The sequence below is a fragment of the Rattus rattus genome, chromosome 4, assembly GCF_011064425.1.
Source record: "Rattus rattus isolate New Zealand chromosome 4, Rrattus_CSIRO_v1, whole genome shotgun sequence".
NCBI lineage: Eukaryota > Metazoa > Chordata > Mammalia > Rodentia > Muridae > Rattus > Rattus rattus.
Genome location: NC_046157.1, coordinates 113,226,168 through 113,241,158, shown reverse-complemented (window position 1 = coordinate 113,241,158; position 14,991 = coordinate 113,226,168). Strand labels below are relative to the sequence as shown.

The window sequence follows — 14,991 nt, the reverse complement described above, 5'->3', positions numbered from 1 at the left end:
CCTTTCCACTCTGATTTTCTGATTCCTGTCATGGTGATGACTCCTTCTTGTGGTCAGGCATGGGATGAACTCCAGTTGTCTTCTCAGACGCCTCCTGGTACCTGGACCACCTCTTACTGTCTGCCCTTGCAGTTCTAGGGTCTGAATTCCACCCGTCGTCCCCATCAGCGTTCTAGAGCACTTCGCAAACCCTCCTGCCTCACCCAGCACCATCTACCTCTCTTCATCTGAAGATAACAAACCTCTGTTCTACGCCACAAATTCAGGACCAGGACTCCTTGGACCTACGCCTAGCCCCCAAACTCAACCATATTGACACTATTTCCTCTCCATGCCCTCCCTGTCTAAGAAACATTTCGGGATTAGGTTAGGCATCGGGGACATGGTGGAAAACCTTTACACCTGTCCAAACTGCTCCGGGGAAGCAAGAGAGATGTCAGCTTTACAGACCGACAGTCTGGCACTCAAGAGGGCAAGCCCCCCACCCCACCCCCGCCTCGGGGATTAGGAAAGTTATCTTTAATTTGATCACTTACTCTCCCTGTGAATATGATTTTTTAAGAAACCTCAAATCTAAATGGGTGCCTACCAGGTGCACAAAAGAGAGGCTGGGATAAACAAAAACAGAAAGCCAGGCGTCCTGAGGGGCAGGACGAAAGCAGGAACAGAACTCTTCAGATAACTCTGATGACAGCCTTTTCTTTCCCAAAGACCCTTCATGCTCAGCTGCTGCAGATTTCTTGCTGATGCTGTGAAAACCTGTGCTGTCAGCATAGCTGGGCTCTGAGGAATGCAGGCCTCATCTATTAAGCGTTTCTTCAATAGGTTGCAGGCTGCCCTTCCCGTGAGCCAGGTCTTTTTGCCCAGGATACAGTGATAACTCAGGCTTTGACTGTGTCTGCATTTGCTCGTATTGGAGATGTGATTTAAACAGACCCCACACACACATCCTTCCAGGGCTCCTCTGAGACCCCAAGGCCTGTGCTCAGTCCCCCACTCCCACCCCTGTTCTTGCTCACTCTTTCAGGTTATTAAGCCCAGTAATGAATGAGGCCAATGGCCTCCTCCATGCATGGGCTTCATACAAGGCTGACATCTGTGTTATTTCTGAATATTGGTGTCTGTGGGTTTCAGGGCCCAAGGATGGGGGGAGACAACCCAAAACATGTTGTCATCTGTAGGGAAAGGTCTATGTGGTTATAGTCACTGTTCCGAGCGTCTTGGCATCCTGTAGTTTCTATTCCTAGCAAACTACATGAACAAACTGGTACTCTCTGGGCAGTTATGAGAGACATGGAGCAGGGGAGAGTGACCTTAGGGAACCAGTTCATATTCGCGTACGCTGTGTTTTACTCTTACAAGACATGAAGTGTGCACAAGACAGATGTGTTTACTAGAATTTTCCTTGAGATCACTCACAGGTAGAGGCTTGGAATTTGCTCTAGGCCACAGGCTGAACGTGGTGCCTGCCAGCACCTTTCTTGGCTCTTCTAAAGACTCCCTGGCACTCACTGGCTTGTTCATATTTTCTAAGATTGGAATGAACTCAGGGGAAATAAAGGAAGGAAGCAAAGACATCTGAGGATTGGAGTCTTATCAAGTCTGGCCATACGACACTGGCCACAGTCAGCAGTGGTCATTACAGTCAAATCCACAAGGAAAGAGCATGCTTATGTGTGTGTGCACACACACATACATGTGCACACTCATGCACACACACTCACAGATAAGCACACACACACTCACAGATAAGCACACACACACACACACACACACACACACACACACACACACATATGCAAAGCCTGGGAAACATTCCATTTTGAATGTTTAGTAAAAACCAAACTCTTGGAAGTTTGCAGATGTCGAAACAGTCTTGAAGGGCCATAGAGCAAAGTGGTTTGTATTTGGTTCTTCTTTAATGAAAAACACGTGTTTTTTTGCAAGGAAAAACAAAAGCGTTCTCAATTTCAAAACATCACCTTAATATTGATGAGCATAGACTTGTGGCCAATGGGGGTGCGCCAGCATTTACTTACTTACTTACTTACTTACTTACTTACTTACTTACTTACTTATTTTGTAAAGAAAGGAGTCCTGGATGCAGTTACATAAAGATTGAAACCTACAGAGACTCCATTTTCCAGACTAGAGGAAGCAAGTATTTAGCATCCATAGCTCAAAGGCTATGATTCTTCTGATTGCAGTGACTGATATAGGAAGACCCAGCTACAAGTGCATGGCATCATTCTCTGGGTTTCGGTGCCCGCCCCCCTCTTTCTCCCTCTGCCCTTAACTGCAGGTGCAATGGAACCCCTGGAGCTCCTACTGCTGTGACATCCCCACTATGAAGACTGGAACCATCAGCAGAAATGAACCATCCTTCCTCCCCCATTTGCTTTTGACCGTGGTATGTTACCATAGCAACTGGACAGGAACCTACAGCAGGTACCCTCAGTGGCGATGCTCCAGCTTCCCTGAGAAGCAACTAGGAAGAGGTCTGGATCAGCAGTGTGGAGACACAGAGAGTATACAGTGATGCTGGAGGCCACCTTGGTGACCTGGGCCAGCCGTGGATACACACTTACGGTTTCAATTTTCCCAGCTTCCAGAAGAGAGTCCAGGCAGCTAACTTCTCTCACAACCATTGGCTCAAAAGTCATTCTCTCAATCCAACTGATGGCAGTGGCTATGGAGTATTCAGTCACGAAGATGGCAGCCTCCTGCCATTTCACCGGCTCTTTGGAAACCCTAGAAGGGATCATAGTCATCAGACAGTGATTAATGTCACCACTGTCGGCCTTCAGTGTCAACCGGAAGTTACCTGGGCGAGAAGGGAATCCAAGCTGCCAGTTCTCAGAGCGTCGTCAAGAAAATGTGTGAGCCAGTGCAGAAGTGCCTGTCCTGTTCAGGGAAGTTTACCGAGGATCTAACACCTAATGCCAAAGCGCCAAGACCTCCCGCAGGCATGGTGACCAGGCTGGAGTGGCATGGGACAGACAAGTGTTAACTAGTGCTTTGAAAACATTAAGAGAGGGGCCGAGGAGAGCATCAGTTAGTAAAATGCCTGCTGTCTAAGTTTGGATCTCTGGTACCCACATAAAAAAGGCAGGTATGTCAACATACACTACAATCCCATATGCGGGGAGGCAGAGACAAGAACATCCCTGGGGCCTACTGGCCATCCAGTCTATTTATTTATTTATTTATTTATTTATTCAGACACACCAGAAGAGGGCATCAGATCTCATTACAGAAGGTTGTGAGCCACCATGTGGTTGCTGGGATTTGAACTCCGGACCTCTGGAAGAGCAAGTCAGTGCTCTTAACCACTGAGCCATCTCTCCAGCACAAAAGATTGCATCAAAGAGGGAAAAAAAATAAAGCGGAGAGTGATTGAGGAAAACACCTCTAGTCTCCACACATGTGCACATACATGTGCACTCACATGTGCACACATGCACATCCTCTCCACGCATGTGCACTCTCCTGTGTGCGCACACACGCATACACACAGGATTATGAAAAGCATCCATGCACAAATGCTAGGGGAAACTATTTTCATTAACAGGATTATTAAACTATCTTCTACCAATAGCGAATCTATGATGACTTACAGTACTGCGGCTTACAAGTTAGTACCAACTCACTATTTTAAAATTTATTCTTAGTGATATTGTTTTCATTGCCCTTTGGAGCTTAACCAGCTGTCCTTTCTGGGTCAAAAATAGTACTGTTTTAGTTCAGTGGGACGTGTTTTAAAATTCTGAGAACATTTGTTTAAACCGTTTATTTTAGAAATGACTGGAGGGCACCTCACGCCTCAAGAAAGAGGAACCGTTCAAATCTGTTGTGTTTACAATGTCAACTAAATTGGCTTGGCTGTCGCTAATGTTCCAAAGCCACAAGGATTGTTGCCTCATGCATGCGTCCCCTTGTGGGGCCTCTCTGGGTACAGAGCTCTGACTGGGTGGCTGTAGTAAACAATCCGAGAAAGCAAAGGCTGTGTGCACATCTAAACTCATTCCTTCAATAACCTGCCTCTGTCAGCACCATCCACAAAGGTGTCCCCTGTTTAGATAAAAGTGCATTATTCAGTTGAGGAAAAACTCAATTAGGTGCATTTCCCTCCACCCGCTCATCCAGATGTTTCTCGTCAAGGAGGCGCAACCACCGATGTGGCCGAGAAGTTAGCACTGAAGCCCACATTCCTGTGGTGTCAAGAATCCATAAATAATCAATCATAAAACTCTACATGAAATTCTAGAACAGCAACCACCTGTTGCTCTGATTAAAGGGGTTTAAACTCATAGGAGAGGTCAGGGTATGTCACAAATTCAGTCTGGAAAAGACGGCAAGAGTTGTGGCCTTTAATCTCAATATCCAATCTAAAACGAGACTTACAGCTTCAATACACACACATATACACAATTCTCATGTTTCGACCTGCCAGGAGATTGAAGAAAAGCAAGTCTCCAAATCTTTCTGAACACAAAACCTAAGGTGTCCTGAGTAGTGCAGATAAAAGTTCCCTAAGGTGAATAATAAATTTGTCGTGGGTTTTCTGCTGAAATTATACATTCGATGGAATTATGATAATCCTCCTCCCTTGCCATCAGACTGTGTTAGCTCTGCTACTTAACTCTGAAGATGCGAGGTTCCCCAGAGACGAGAATGTTTCCACTGGGTACTCACCATATGATGTTGAAACTGGTGATGAGAGCCACCTGCTCCTGGAGGACCATTGTCAGAGCATCCTGACACAGATTGAGCTCCTCCTTCAGAATGTCTCTGAGATCCAGCACTATGGTGACTCTCTGTTCCAAGATAACACCAAAAATCTGCCGGCTCCCACTGGTGAGCCAGTCCATCCGTTGCTTATAACTCTCCACGGCTTGCGTTAAACAATCCACCAACTGGTAGATCAGCTCTGCCTTTGCTGTCAGCTGAATGAAAATAAGAATGAAAAGTTAAAAAAATGAGATGGTAACAAAACAGGCAGCTGGAACCTCAGTTCCGGTGATACAGCTGGAGATGTGATCTAGAAAGGATTCTGTAAGTGCCCTTCAAACCACACAGGAGCCAGGAAAGAGAGTTCAGCCTCTCAGAAAGATAGTGAGATCTCTTCAAACTGCAACACACTCAAAAAATATATATATACAGAACACCAGAAAATGGTCCAGGTGCACTTTGAAGAAATAGAATAAAAGAAAGAAAAACTAGCCAAGACAGATTTTTTTTTAAAGTCCCACTGAAAAGTTTTCCTATGTAAGAAGACGCTGCAAAATATTTCTTCAAAGGGCTCCAGTTCCTTTCAAGGACAGCCTCTCAGCATTGCTCATCCTCGTGACCCTAACCTTTGTCGCTCTGCCCCTCTCCTGGGTCAACCTCCTCTGTACCTGGGTCACCCAGTTACTCATCGCCCCCACTGATACCTTCCGGGACACCCTAAAGGTGACAAAGACTTGCGGGCATTGTTATTGTTAATGTATTGATATGTACACACCCTTTAAGCACACCTGGCGTAACCGCGAGGCTTTTTAGAATGCAAAGAGGTAGACAGAATGAAAAAGTTGTGTCATCTGTATTTTTTTTTTTTTGCACATGCTCAACAAGTGCTTTTCCACTGAGTCATGCCCCAGCCCCTGCCAAACCTCGTGGTTTCTCTTAAGATCTCAGCTTTCCAGACCCTCGGCACGAAACTGTGTTGTGTCGCTACAAGTTGGAGGAGGGAGGGGATTTAGTAATAGAGCTCCAAGGATTCAGTCAGCTGTGCTTGGTATTGTGGGCTTTTTTTCCCATGATGCAGCTGCCATTGAGTCCCTCCTTTAACCCCTATAAACTCTGGTTCATTGAGCTAGACCTAGACGGACCCTTTCTTTGGTCCATTATCCTTGCCTCATCTGGGGTTGATTAAGCAGATGGTTGTTCCCATTCCATCGACCTAGGAAAAGTCACAGAAAGACTTCAGGGGATGTGGCGATGGATTTATGTGGCAACGACATCTCTGCTCTGTGGTGATTTTAATGTGGACCAGTTAAAAACAGCTCTAGCGGGCTGGAGAGATGGCTCAGCGGTTAAGAGCACCGACTGCTCTTCCCAAGGTCCTGAGTTCAATTCCAGCAACCACATGGTGGCTCACAACCATCTGTAATGGGGTTGGGTGTGTCTGAAGACAGCTACAGTGTGCTTATATACATTAAGTAAATAAATAAATCTTTTAAAAAAATAGCTCTAGTTCACCAAACTCAGAGGTGCATCTTTAAATTAGTAAATACAGTCAGCCTTCTTTATCCAGTCAGTGTCCATATTCTCAGGTTTAACCAACCTAGGGTAGAAAATATTAAAAAGTGAACCACGTGGATACTGACTATGAATGGGTTTTTTTGTGGTTATTATTTCCTATCCAGTATGATGTAAGACGTATTCACATAGTGTTTATATTGTGTTGGGTATTATAACTCATCTAGCGATAACGTATGGAATTGAATGGGTTTTATGCAAATACCGTGCTATGCCGAGTATCTGTCGGGGATTGTGATGGATAGCTGTCTACTTGACCACATCTGGAATCAGTTGAAAACAAGTCCCTTGGCACTCCCGGCAGGGATTTTCTTGATTGGATCATTTGAGGTGGGAAGACCCGCCTTAAATCTGGGCCACATCCTCTGGTAGCAGCCCATGTGAATAAAGAAGGAAGCCTTTTCTTTTTGCCCGCATTCCTTTGGTGGTGTTAGCGCCTATTCTTCAGGAGAGCAATGTAGACTGAAGACCAGCGGCCCTCTAGGATTCCTCCGGTTCTCGAGCACCAGACCAGGACTGCTGAGACACCCAGTCTCCTGGACTGAACAGCTATGAATTCTCGGCCTTTCCGACAGGAGGTAGCCACTGTTGGACTACTTGGAGCACAGTCTGTGGACACTATAATAAATCCCCTTTAGATATATTCTTTCTACTAGTCCTCTTCCTTTAAACAACCTTGACTAGCACAGGGATCCTGGAACGGCCCCTACAGATTCCGTGGTGCTCAGAGGTGTGTCTCCAACAAGACTTCGGACTCCAGTCGTAGGTCCTAGCCTGACGTGGATGAACTCTCTACCTGCCATCGCTGCCCCTAGCACGTGGCTCCGGCAGGCAAGAGCAGCCTCCACTCGTCTCTTGGGTGACTTCAGAGATTACTCTCATACTGTCTTCTTTTCACCCTCTTTTTCAAAATACAGTTCAAAAGGGTTTTTCTTCTGAGCGAGGGCATTCCATACTCATCTCTTTCAGGCCCCGGGCTTCCTTCGCCAGCCGCTCAACTACAACTTCATCATTCGGCCACTGTCCACAGAAAACCTGAGATGGGAAATCCTATAGCCCTGGGATCTTTTATTGTTGTTTAGGAGAGGGGCTTATGGAGGGGGTTGTTGTTGTTTCTCTAGACAGGGTTTCTCTGTGTAGCCTTGGCTGTCCTGAAACTTGCTCTGAGACCAAGCTGGCTAAGAACTCAGAGGATCTTCCTGCCTCTGCCTTCCCCTAAAGGCAGACACCACCACAACCACCACCACCACTACTTAGCCCCTAAGATGCGACCGCAACCTCTTTCCATGAGACTGAGGCACCTCTGACTCACATTGTACAGCCTGCCATCTTCTGCTGTGTAGAACCGTGGGAACAGGCCATCAGCATACCGAGAAGCCACGAGTCTCTTCAATGAAGTCACATAATCTGCATTTTTATGAAGACAATCAAAATGGTGTATCAGCAAAGACTCTCGGGTTTGTTTTCAAACATTTTTTCTCAATAATTTGTTAATGCATTGTATTCTGTCCTGAGTCATAAAGTCTTTACAGGAACTATGACAAACATAAATGCTTGTGACATGTAGAAATCTTTGAAATCATGAGGGGCAGGTGGGGCTCATTTTCTGGTTCTTTTATCTAGAACAACTGAGGCCAAGTTCAAAATCACAACATGAAAACTGTGCTTAATGCCTGAAATCTTACCAAGGTTTGACTTAATTTACAAAACAGGGCGCATTCACACCTGTAATCCCATTACTGGGAGGTGGAAGCAGGAGAAGGGGGATTTCAAAGCCAGCCTGGATTAAATGCATACAAGACCATCTCAATAAACCAGAAATATGGACATACATGTGCACATACGTAAGCCCACCTGAACACACAGCAGCATGCACACTATATGTGCACACCGCACCACACACAAATGCAAATAAAAGTTTCAAGGTGACATGTCATTTCTTCAATTAGCCAGACATAATAAATAAATAAATATAAAAACTCAACTTTGGGACTGCCCGCTGCTCAAGCGGAATGAAGTGAGCAAGTAATCGATCCAGAGGAACCAAGGGTGACATCAGCATGATGTCAGCATCACAAGACTTGGCGGAGGCGTGAGAGGGGTAGGTCTGTGGACAGCCCAGTAGCCAGCCGAAATGCACAATGGCTTCCGTGTCGAAGGACTACTGGATTGTTTGCTCAGCTGTGCAAACATTTAGGTACACACTCTTCCTGGCATCCTCTGTGTGTCAGGACCAGTTCAAACTGGATGGGAATACAGTATTACATAAACACACGTCTAGCCCTTCATGGAGCTGTCAGAGACCACAGAACCTCAAGGGATGAGCTATGATGGTAGAAGAAGATGAGGTAAGGCTTCTCAGAGACATCTTTAGAGTGATGATGATGTCACTCAATTTAAGGGATAATTTGGAAATGTTCATAGTTTTTAACAGGGAGGAAACTAAATAGAGAGCTTAGACTTGGGGATTTCTGTCTTTCCTTTCTTCTTCTTTCTTTCCCTAGGTAAAAGAAAGGGGGTGGAAGGGAGAAAGGGGGATAGAGTTTTATTATAAGAAGTTAGATATATGGGATGGATGTCTACATTCTTAGACAAAGCATTGTATAGCCATAATCTTACATTGGTAGAGTAGAGATCTTTATAATTGGTGCAAAATTGAAGTTATAATGTCTTACATTGGTACAGAATATATATATTATATTATATTATATATTATATATATATGTGTGTGTATCTATGTCCAGGTTGTCAGCTGTCTTCACAAAATGTTCAAGTTTTGGAAGCTATGTTTTGTGCTTCCTATCAGGTGATACTTAAGTCATTCTCGGATCTCTGATGGGATTGAAGAGTACTTATGGTCTCATAATCAAACGCAAACTGTCTGGCACTATGGAAGATGATCTAGATTTGAAAGCACGATTTTCAGATAGTAATGCAAGTTAAAATCAGAGCATAATTCAGGTATGGAATTATAATCTCTTTAAGTAAGAACAGATGTTAGAGTACTATAGCTACATTGACAGAAGGACTGGATGTTAGCGGTGTATATCATACCTTGTAGTTTACATAAAATCTTTTCAAATCTAGAGCATCTTCCATGGTAAACAACTGAGGTTTAATTGTGAGACTATAACAAGTCTTCAACCCCGTCAGAGATCTGAAAAGGAGTTAAATCTTACCTAAGTCTGCAGGAAGCACAAAGACGCAGCTTCCAAATTATGGAAATGACACAGAGAGCTGAGCACCTGAACTAATATGTTGTAGAAATTGTTTAATCCTGACCTTGGGTTTCTACCCCACCTGTCTTCTCTCAAATGCAGAGGAATCAAGAAGTAGAGAACATTCAGGAGAATGGAAACTATTTGGGGAGATCAAGATGGGCATGAGAGAGTTAATGGGTGTGAATATGGTCAAAGAACATTAGACGTGTGTATGGGAATGTCACAAAACCTTGTTTTGTGTAGTTAATATATACCAATAATAAAATTTTTCAAGATTAAAAAAAAGAACCACATTTCCTTGCTGGATCTAAGTGGGTTTGTTTTTAAAAGATGTATTTATTTTATGTATATGCATAAAATAAATACACTGTAGCTGTGTTCAGACACACCAGAAGAGGGCATTGGATCCCATTACAGATGGTTGTGAGCCGTGGTTGCTGGGAATTGAAGTCAGGACCTCTGGAAGAGCAGTCAGTGCTCTTAACCACTGAGCCGTCTCTCCAGCCCTCTAAGTGTTTTTTAAAAAACGGAATAAGCACAATTTAAAAACTTAGTATATGGGGGCTCAGGAGCAAAACGAAGAGTGAATAAGCTTGGAGATGGAACAATAAAAAAAATTCCAAAGTAAACAACAGACATAAAAACCAGCTGGTAGATATGAACAGGGGCCTTCAGTTTGACCTCCAGCTCGGGAAATAAAAATAAGACACCATCAGCAATATCTTTTAAATGTTGGATTATGAGAGAACCCGCCATTAAGGTCACAGTCCGCCATGTCCAGATAGCTTTTTGAGCTTAGTACAAAATGGAGGGCTCCCTTTCTCAGCCTGACCTTGGTTAGAGAATGCCTCTAAGCACAGATACTTAACTTTAGCTGGAGGATGTCCCTGAGTGGAGCTTCCTACAAGCACTACAAGAGACTCAGCATATAAATCCTGCACTTCCTTCCTGCCCCTTTTAATAATTAGGTACCGTGTTGTGACCAATCAGCCCTTCCTGCATGCAACTGTAAAAGCCCTTGCATACCCTATCCCCAGAACCATAAAATGAGCTGTCTCTCGGAAGCTGACTCCCGGAAATCCTCTCCATCACACTCGTGGCCGTCCAAACCCTGCTCGCTGCTTCTGTTCCCTCTGTCTTCATGGGCCACCGACCCTCAAGGAGAGGGAGACGCACTGTGAGCAATGGGAGTGAGCTCAATGGTAGGGTATTGGCATAGCATGTACAGACCTCTGGGTTTGATACATGAACAAAATCAACCAAACTAGGAGGCAAATCCATTAACAAGAATTACTAAATATATGGACAACACTATGAATGCTCTTGACCTAAGCAAAACTTAAAAATATTCCGAAATCACTATGGTGAGACACGGGACGAGGGTCAGCACACTTTCAAAGCCAAAGAGTTCACGGGTGAAATTCTCTGGCCTCAATAGTGTTAAACTGAAAACTCAACCCAGACAAGATACTTTTTTTCCCTAGAGTCCTAGGATACCTGGAAAGTAAATAGCACCATTCTGAAAGACAAATATATCTAAGATATATTTTTTAAAGATTTATTTATTATCTATAATCACCCTGTATCTGTCTTCAGACACCAGAAGAGGGCATCAAACCCCATTACAGATGGTTGTGAGCCACCATGTGGTTGCTGGGATTTGAACTCAGGACCTCTGGAAGAGCAGCCAGTGCTCTTAACCACTGAGCCATCTCTCCAGCCCAAGATATTTTTAACTCAATAAATGGTGAGAACACTAACTAAGGATGGTGGGTTCAAGGTTAACTTGAGCCACAGAGCAAATTCCAGGATAGCCTGTACTGTCTATCAAAACCTGTCTCATGAAATCAAAACAAAACAAAACGATTTAATAAAGGGAAATGAAAACTATGAAGATCAGAAATAAGATAATACCAATGTAAATTCTACAAGCCAATGAAAGGCCATTGAAGAATATCACCAACAATGTTATCTTACAATATTAGAAAATCATAGGCACACACCCAAACCTTAAGTATGTAAGCAGCACACAGCCGTGCCAGCACCTCAGAAGGAATTACACAAGAAGGCAGAGCCCTGGCGAGCAAAGTCTTAAGTTCAGGGGACTGGTCCAGATCGGCCTGTGGCAACTGCGTGACCAAGACCCCAAGTGACACTGCAGGACTAGCTGGCAAGTGAAACAGTGTGGGCTTCGCATTCGAAACTTGGCATTGCTGGCTGCTGAATAAATAATTGTTTTATAGACTAATTCAGAACTGCCCGATTACTGGGATCGTCCATAGTGTATTTCCTCCGAGCACCAGGTTACAGACATGTGGGAGAAGGGCCCTCCTCTCTCTTACACTGGCGCCTCTCAGTAATGCCTCAAAGCAATGTAACATCCGGGAAAATAAAGATGAAAAGGCCCTCACACTTTTTCATGTTGCCCAGGGATGGGCACTGCTGAGAGGGAAGAACCAACACCCTAGCCAGGGCATTTAGAAACACAGGCATTCCGGCTGGTGACCATTTGCTGCCGACCCTGACAACCTGAACCCTGACGAGGTAAAAGGAGAAAGCTAACTTCCACAGACATGCCCTTTGACCTCCACATATGCACACTCACATGGACACACACAAACACAATAAATAAATAAATTCATTAAAAAAGTAAAGATAAATAAATAAAAATACATGGGCCGTTAGTCCACAAAAGGAAAAGGCGCATTTTTCCTGCAGTATGAGGCGACCATCTCAGTCAATAGAGCAATCACTTCAGTCAATCTAAAGGGGGCATTGCTCACCCCAGAGGACAACTGAGACCTTTGCTGTGGTGTGAGTAAATAAAAATAATTTCTAGGGGCTGGAGAGATGGCTCAGCGGTTAAGAGCACCAGACTGCTCTTTCAGAGGTTATGAGTTCAATTCCCAGCAACCACATGGTGGCTCACAACTATCTGTAATGAGATCTGACGCCCTCTTCTGGTGTCTGAAGACAGCAACAGTGTACTTATATATAAAAAATAAATAAAAAAATAATTTCTCTCTTTTCATTGTGAAGAATTAAATTGGGGGCTGAGAATTAAACAATGTCTCATTGGTTAAAGTGTCTGTGAAACAAACACGAGACCCCCAGTTAGGATCTTCAGCACTCAGAAAAGTGTGGGGCACCATGCTGCACACCTTTAATCCCAGCATTTGGGAAGCAGAGGCAGGAGAACCTTTGGGAGTTCAAGGCTAGCCTAAGCTACATGGGGAGTTCCAGGCCAGAAGGGGTTCATAGGAAGACCCTGTCTCAAAGAAAAACAAAAAGCAATCAAACGGTCGGTGAATGTCTGTCATGAGACAGCTGGTTCTCCAGAACTTACTGGCTGCTACCAACTTGACCTCCCGGACCTCCAGTTTCAACGAGAGGTCTTGTCTCAAAAAACAATAAATAAATAAATAAATAAATAAATAAATAAATAAATAAATAAATAAGGCAGAGGGCTGGAGAAATGGCTCAGCAGGTAAAGGTCCTTACCACCAGGTCAGGGACCTGAGTTCTGCCCCCAAGACCCACAGATGAAGGAAGAGAACTGATTCCCACAGGCCTTCTCCTGGCTACCGCATACCTCACACCCGACCCCTAACCCCAGCTAAATAAATAAAATGTAATATAAATATTTTCTGGTTTAGGGTTTGGGTTTTTTTTGTTGTTGTTGTTTTGCTGGAGACAGGGCCTACTATGTAGCCCATGTTGTCCTGGAACTCTCTTATGTGGACCAGGGAGAACTCACGGAGATCTACCTGCTTCTGCCTCCTAAGTACAGGGAGTAAGGCCATGTGCCACCTCACTCAGCCAAAAAGAAAAAAATAAGTGCTTATGTAAATGAATTATTTATTCTAGCCAGCTATTAACCTAGGCATGACGTAAGATTAGGCAGGTTGTGAGCTCTTCTAACTTACACTCCAGCCATATGTCCATTATTACTTGTCTGAATCTTGCCTGGGTTATTTCTGCTCTATCAGCCTGTCCTAGGGTCCCCTTCTCCTGACCACATGCTTATGATCCATCTGGCCCTTGGCAATCTCCTCTGTCTCCTTTCTCCTCCTTCTCCTTCACCCCCTTTCGTCTCCTTTCTCTCCTGTAGTCTCTCTTGAGACTTCCCACTGGATTCTCGGATGCCACCTTTCTGTTCTGCCCAGTCACAGGCCCTAAGCTTTCATTAACCAGTAACTTTAAATTGGGGAGCCCAGTTTGCATAACAAAAGCCAGTATACATGAGGATACACTCATCTGGGAGCAACTGGATCTTGGGGTTCAGAATTTAGCCTTTGTATGCACAGCACTAGGCCAACCTCCAACATTTCCCCTTTTGTCTAAACAGAAAGGCTCCATCTCTTACAGTAATACACGATGTACGGTAGGAACAGACGTGAAGCAATTATGAACAGTACTGGTTAGGAGCTAAATTCATGACGTCCAGTCCATGTGAATCTGCAGAGAGTGGGAGAGAGCAGACCAAAAGGCTGCTGGACGTTCATGGTTATCAGCCTAGCCATGAAAGCAGTGACATCCTCCTCTGGCCTCCATACATGTGTGCGTGCACACACCATACACACATGCATGCCCACACACATATACACACACGGGTGAAGTGAGGCAGTCCTGCGTAGTTACAGTTGTATTTCTATGTGATGTGCAAGCACTTCCCCCTGACAGAGACGTGGAAATCGAAGCAAGCGCAGAGGTCCATGGTTTCGAAGGGGCTGAGGCCATCAGGGAGCACCGTACCTTCACTCTGAGGGAACCCAATCTGTGATAAGATCTGCTTCAAAGTCAGCTTCTTGCTCTTCAGCCCATGCAGCTGAAGCCATTGCTCCGACGAAAGGAGACTCTGCTCTGCCACACCGGTCCCGGTCTTCTTCAGTCGCTCCTGCCTCTGCTCCCATGGCTCTAAGACAATAATGAAACGTGATTCTGATTCCCACATCTCTAAATCTCTAAATCAAGACCTCCCAAGTCACAAGGGACCACCCGAAAGGAAAACTGTCAAGCCCGGGGCTCCTGAAGAAAAGGCTGGGGGGATCTAATATCAACATCGTGATTGACTTATTATAAAATACAGTATACTCATGATATGGACTTGTGTTTACCCATTAAAATTATAGTACAGATGCATACTACCAAGTGCTATCCATAGACGCATGCTCTGAAACACAGAGAAATATAAAGCATATTACTACAGCAGAAGGGTGTGCAATTTTGCCTTTTCTGCCATATCTCAGTTTTTGCATTATTTGAACATTTCAAAAGTGGGGTTTACTTTTATAATTAGAAATATAAGACTCTTCCATTTTGGAAAATAAGCGCTGTCCCCAGAAGCCACATTGTACATCTGCGTGTCAATTATCTTCACCCAGAATATTTTGAACCCAACAAGAATAAAGAAGAGAAAAGCCTGGGGTGGGCTAGCTAACTGGGAGGCAATGGCAGACAGCAGCTC

The 14,991-nt window shown here is 44.4% G+C and overlaps 1 protein-coding gene across 1 annotated transcript in view; it reads right to left on the bottom strand.

Moving 5' to 3' along the window:
* The window catches only part of Vwa3b (von Willebrand factor A domain containing 3B), a 162,773-nt gene extending 148,295 nt beyond the window's left edge, over positions 1–14,478 (bottom strand). Inside the window, 4 exon segments of the mRNA XM_032899725.1 lie at positions 2,589–2,751; positions 4,696–4,946; positions 7,616–7,710; positions 14,280–14,478. Of these exon segments, the coding sequence (XP_032755616.1) occupies positions 2,589–2,751; positions 4,696–4,946; positions 7,616–7,710; positions 14,280–14,478 (708 nt within the window).
* Between the last annotated feature and the right edge of the window lie 513 nt (positions 14,479–14,991).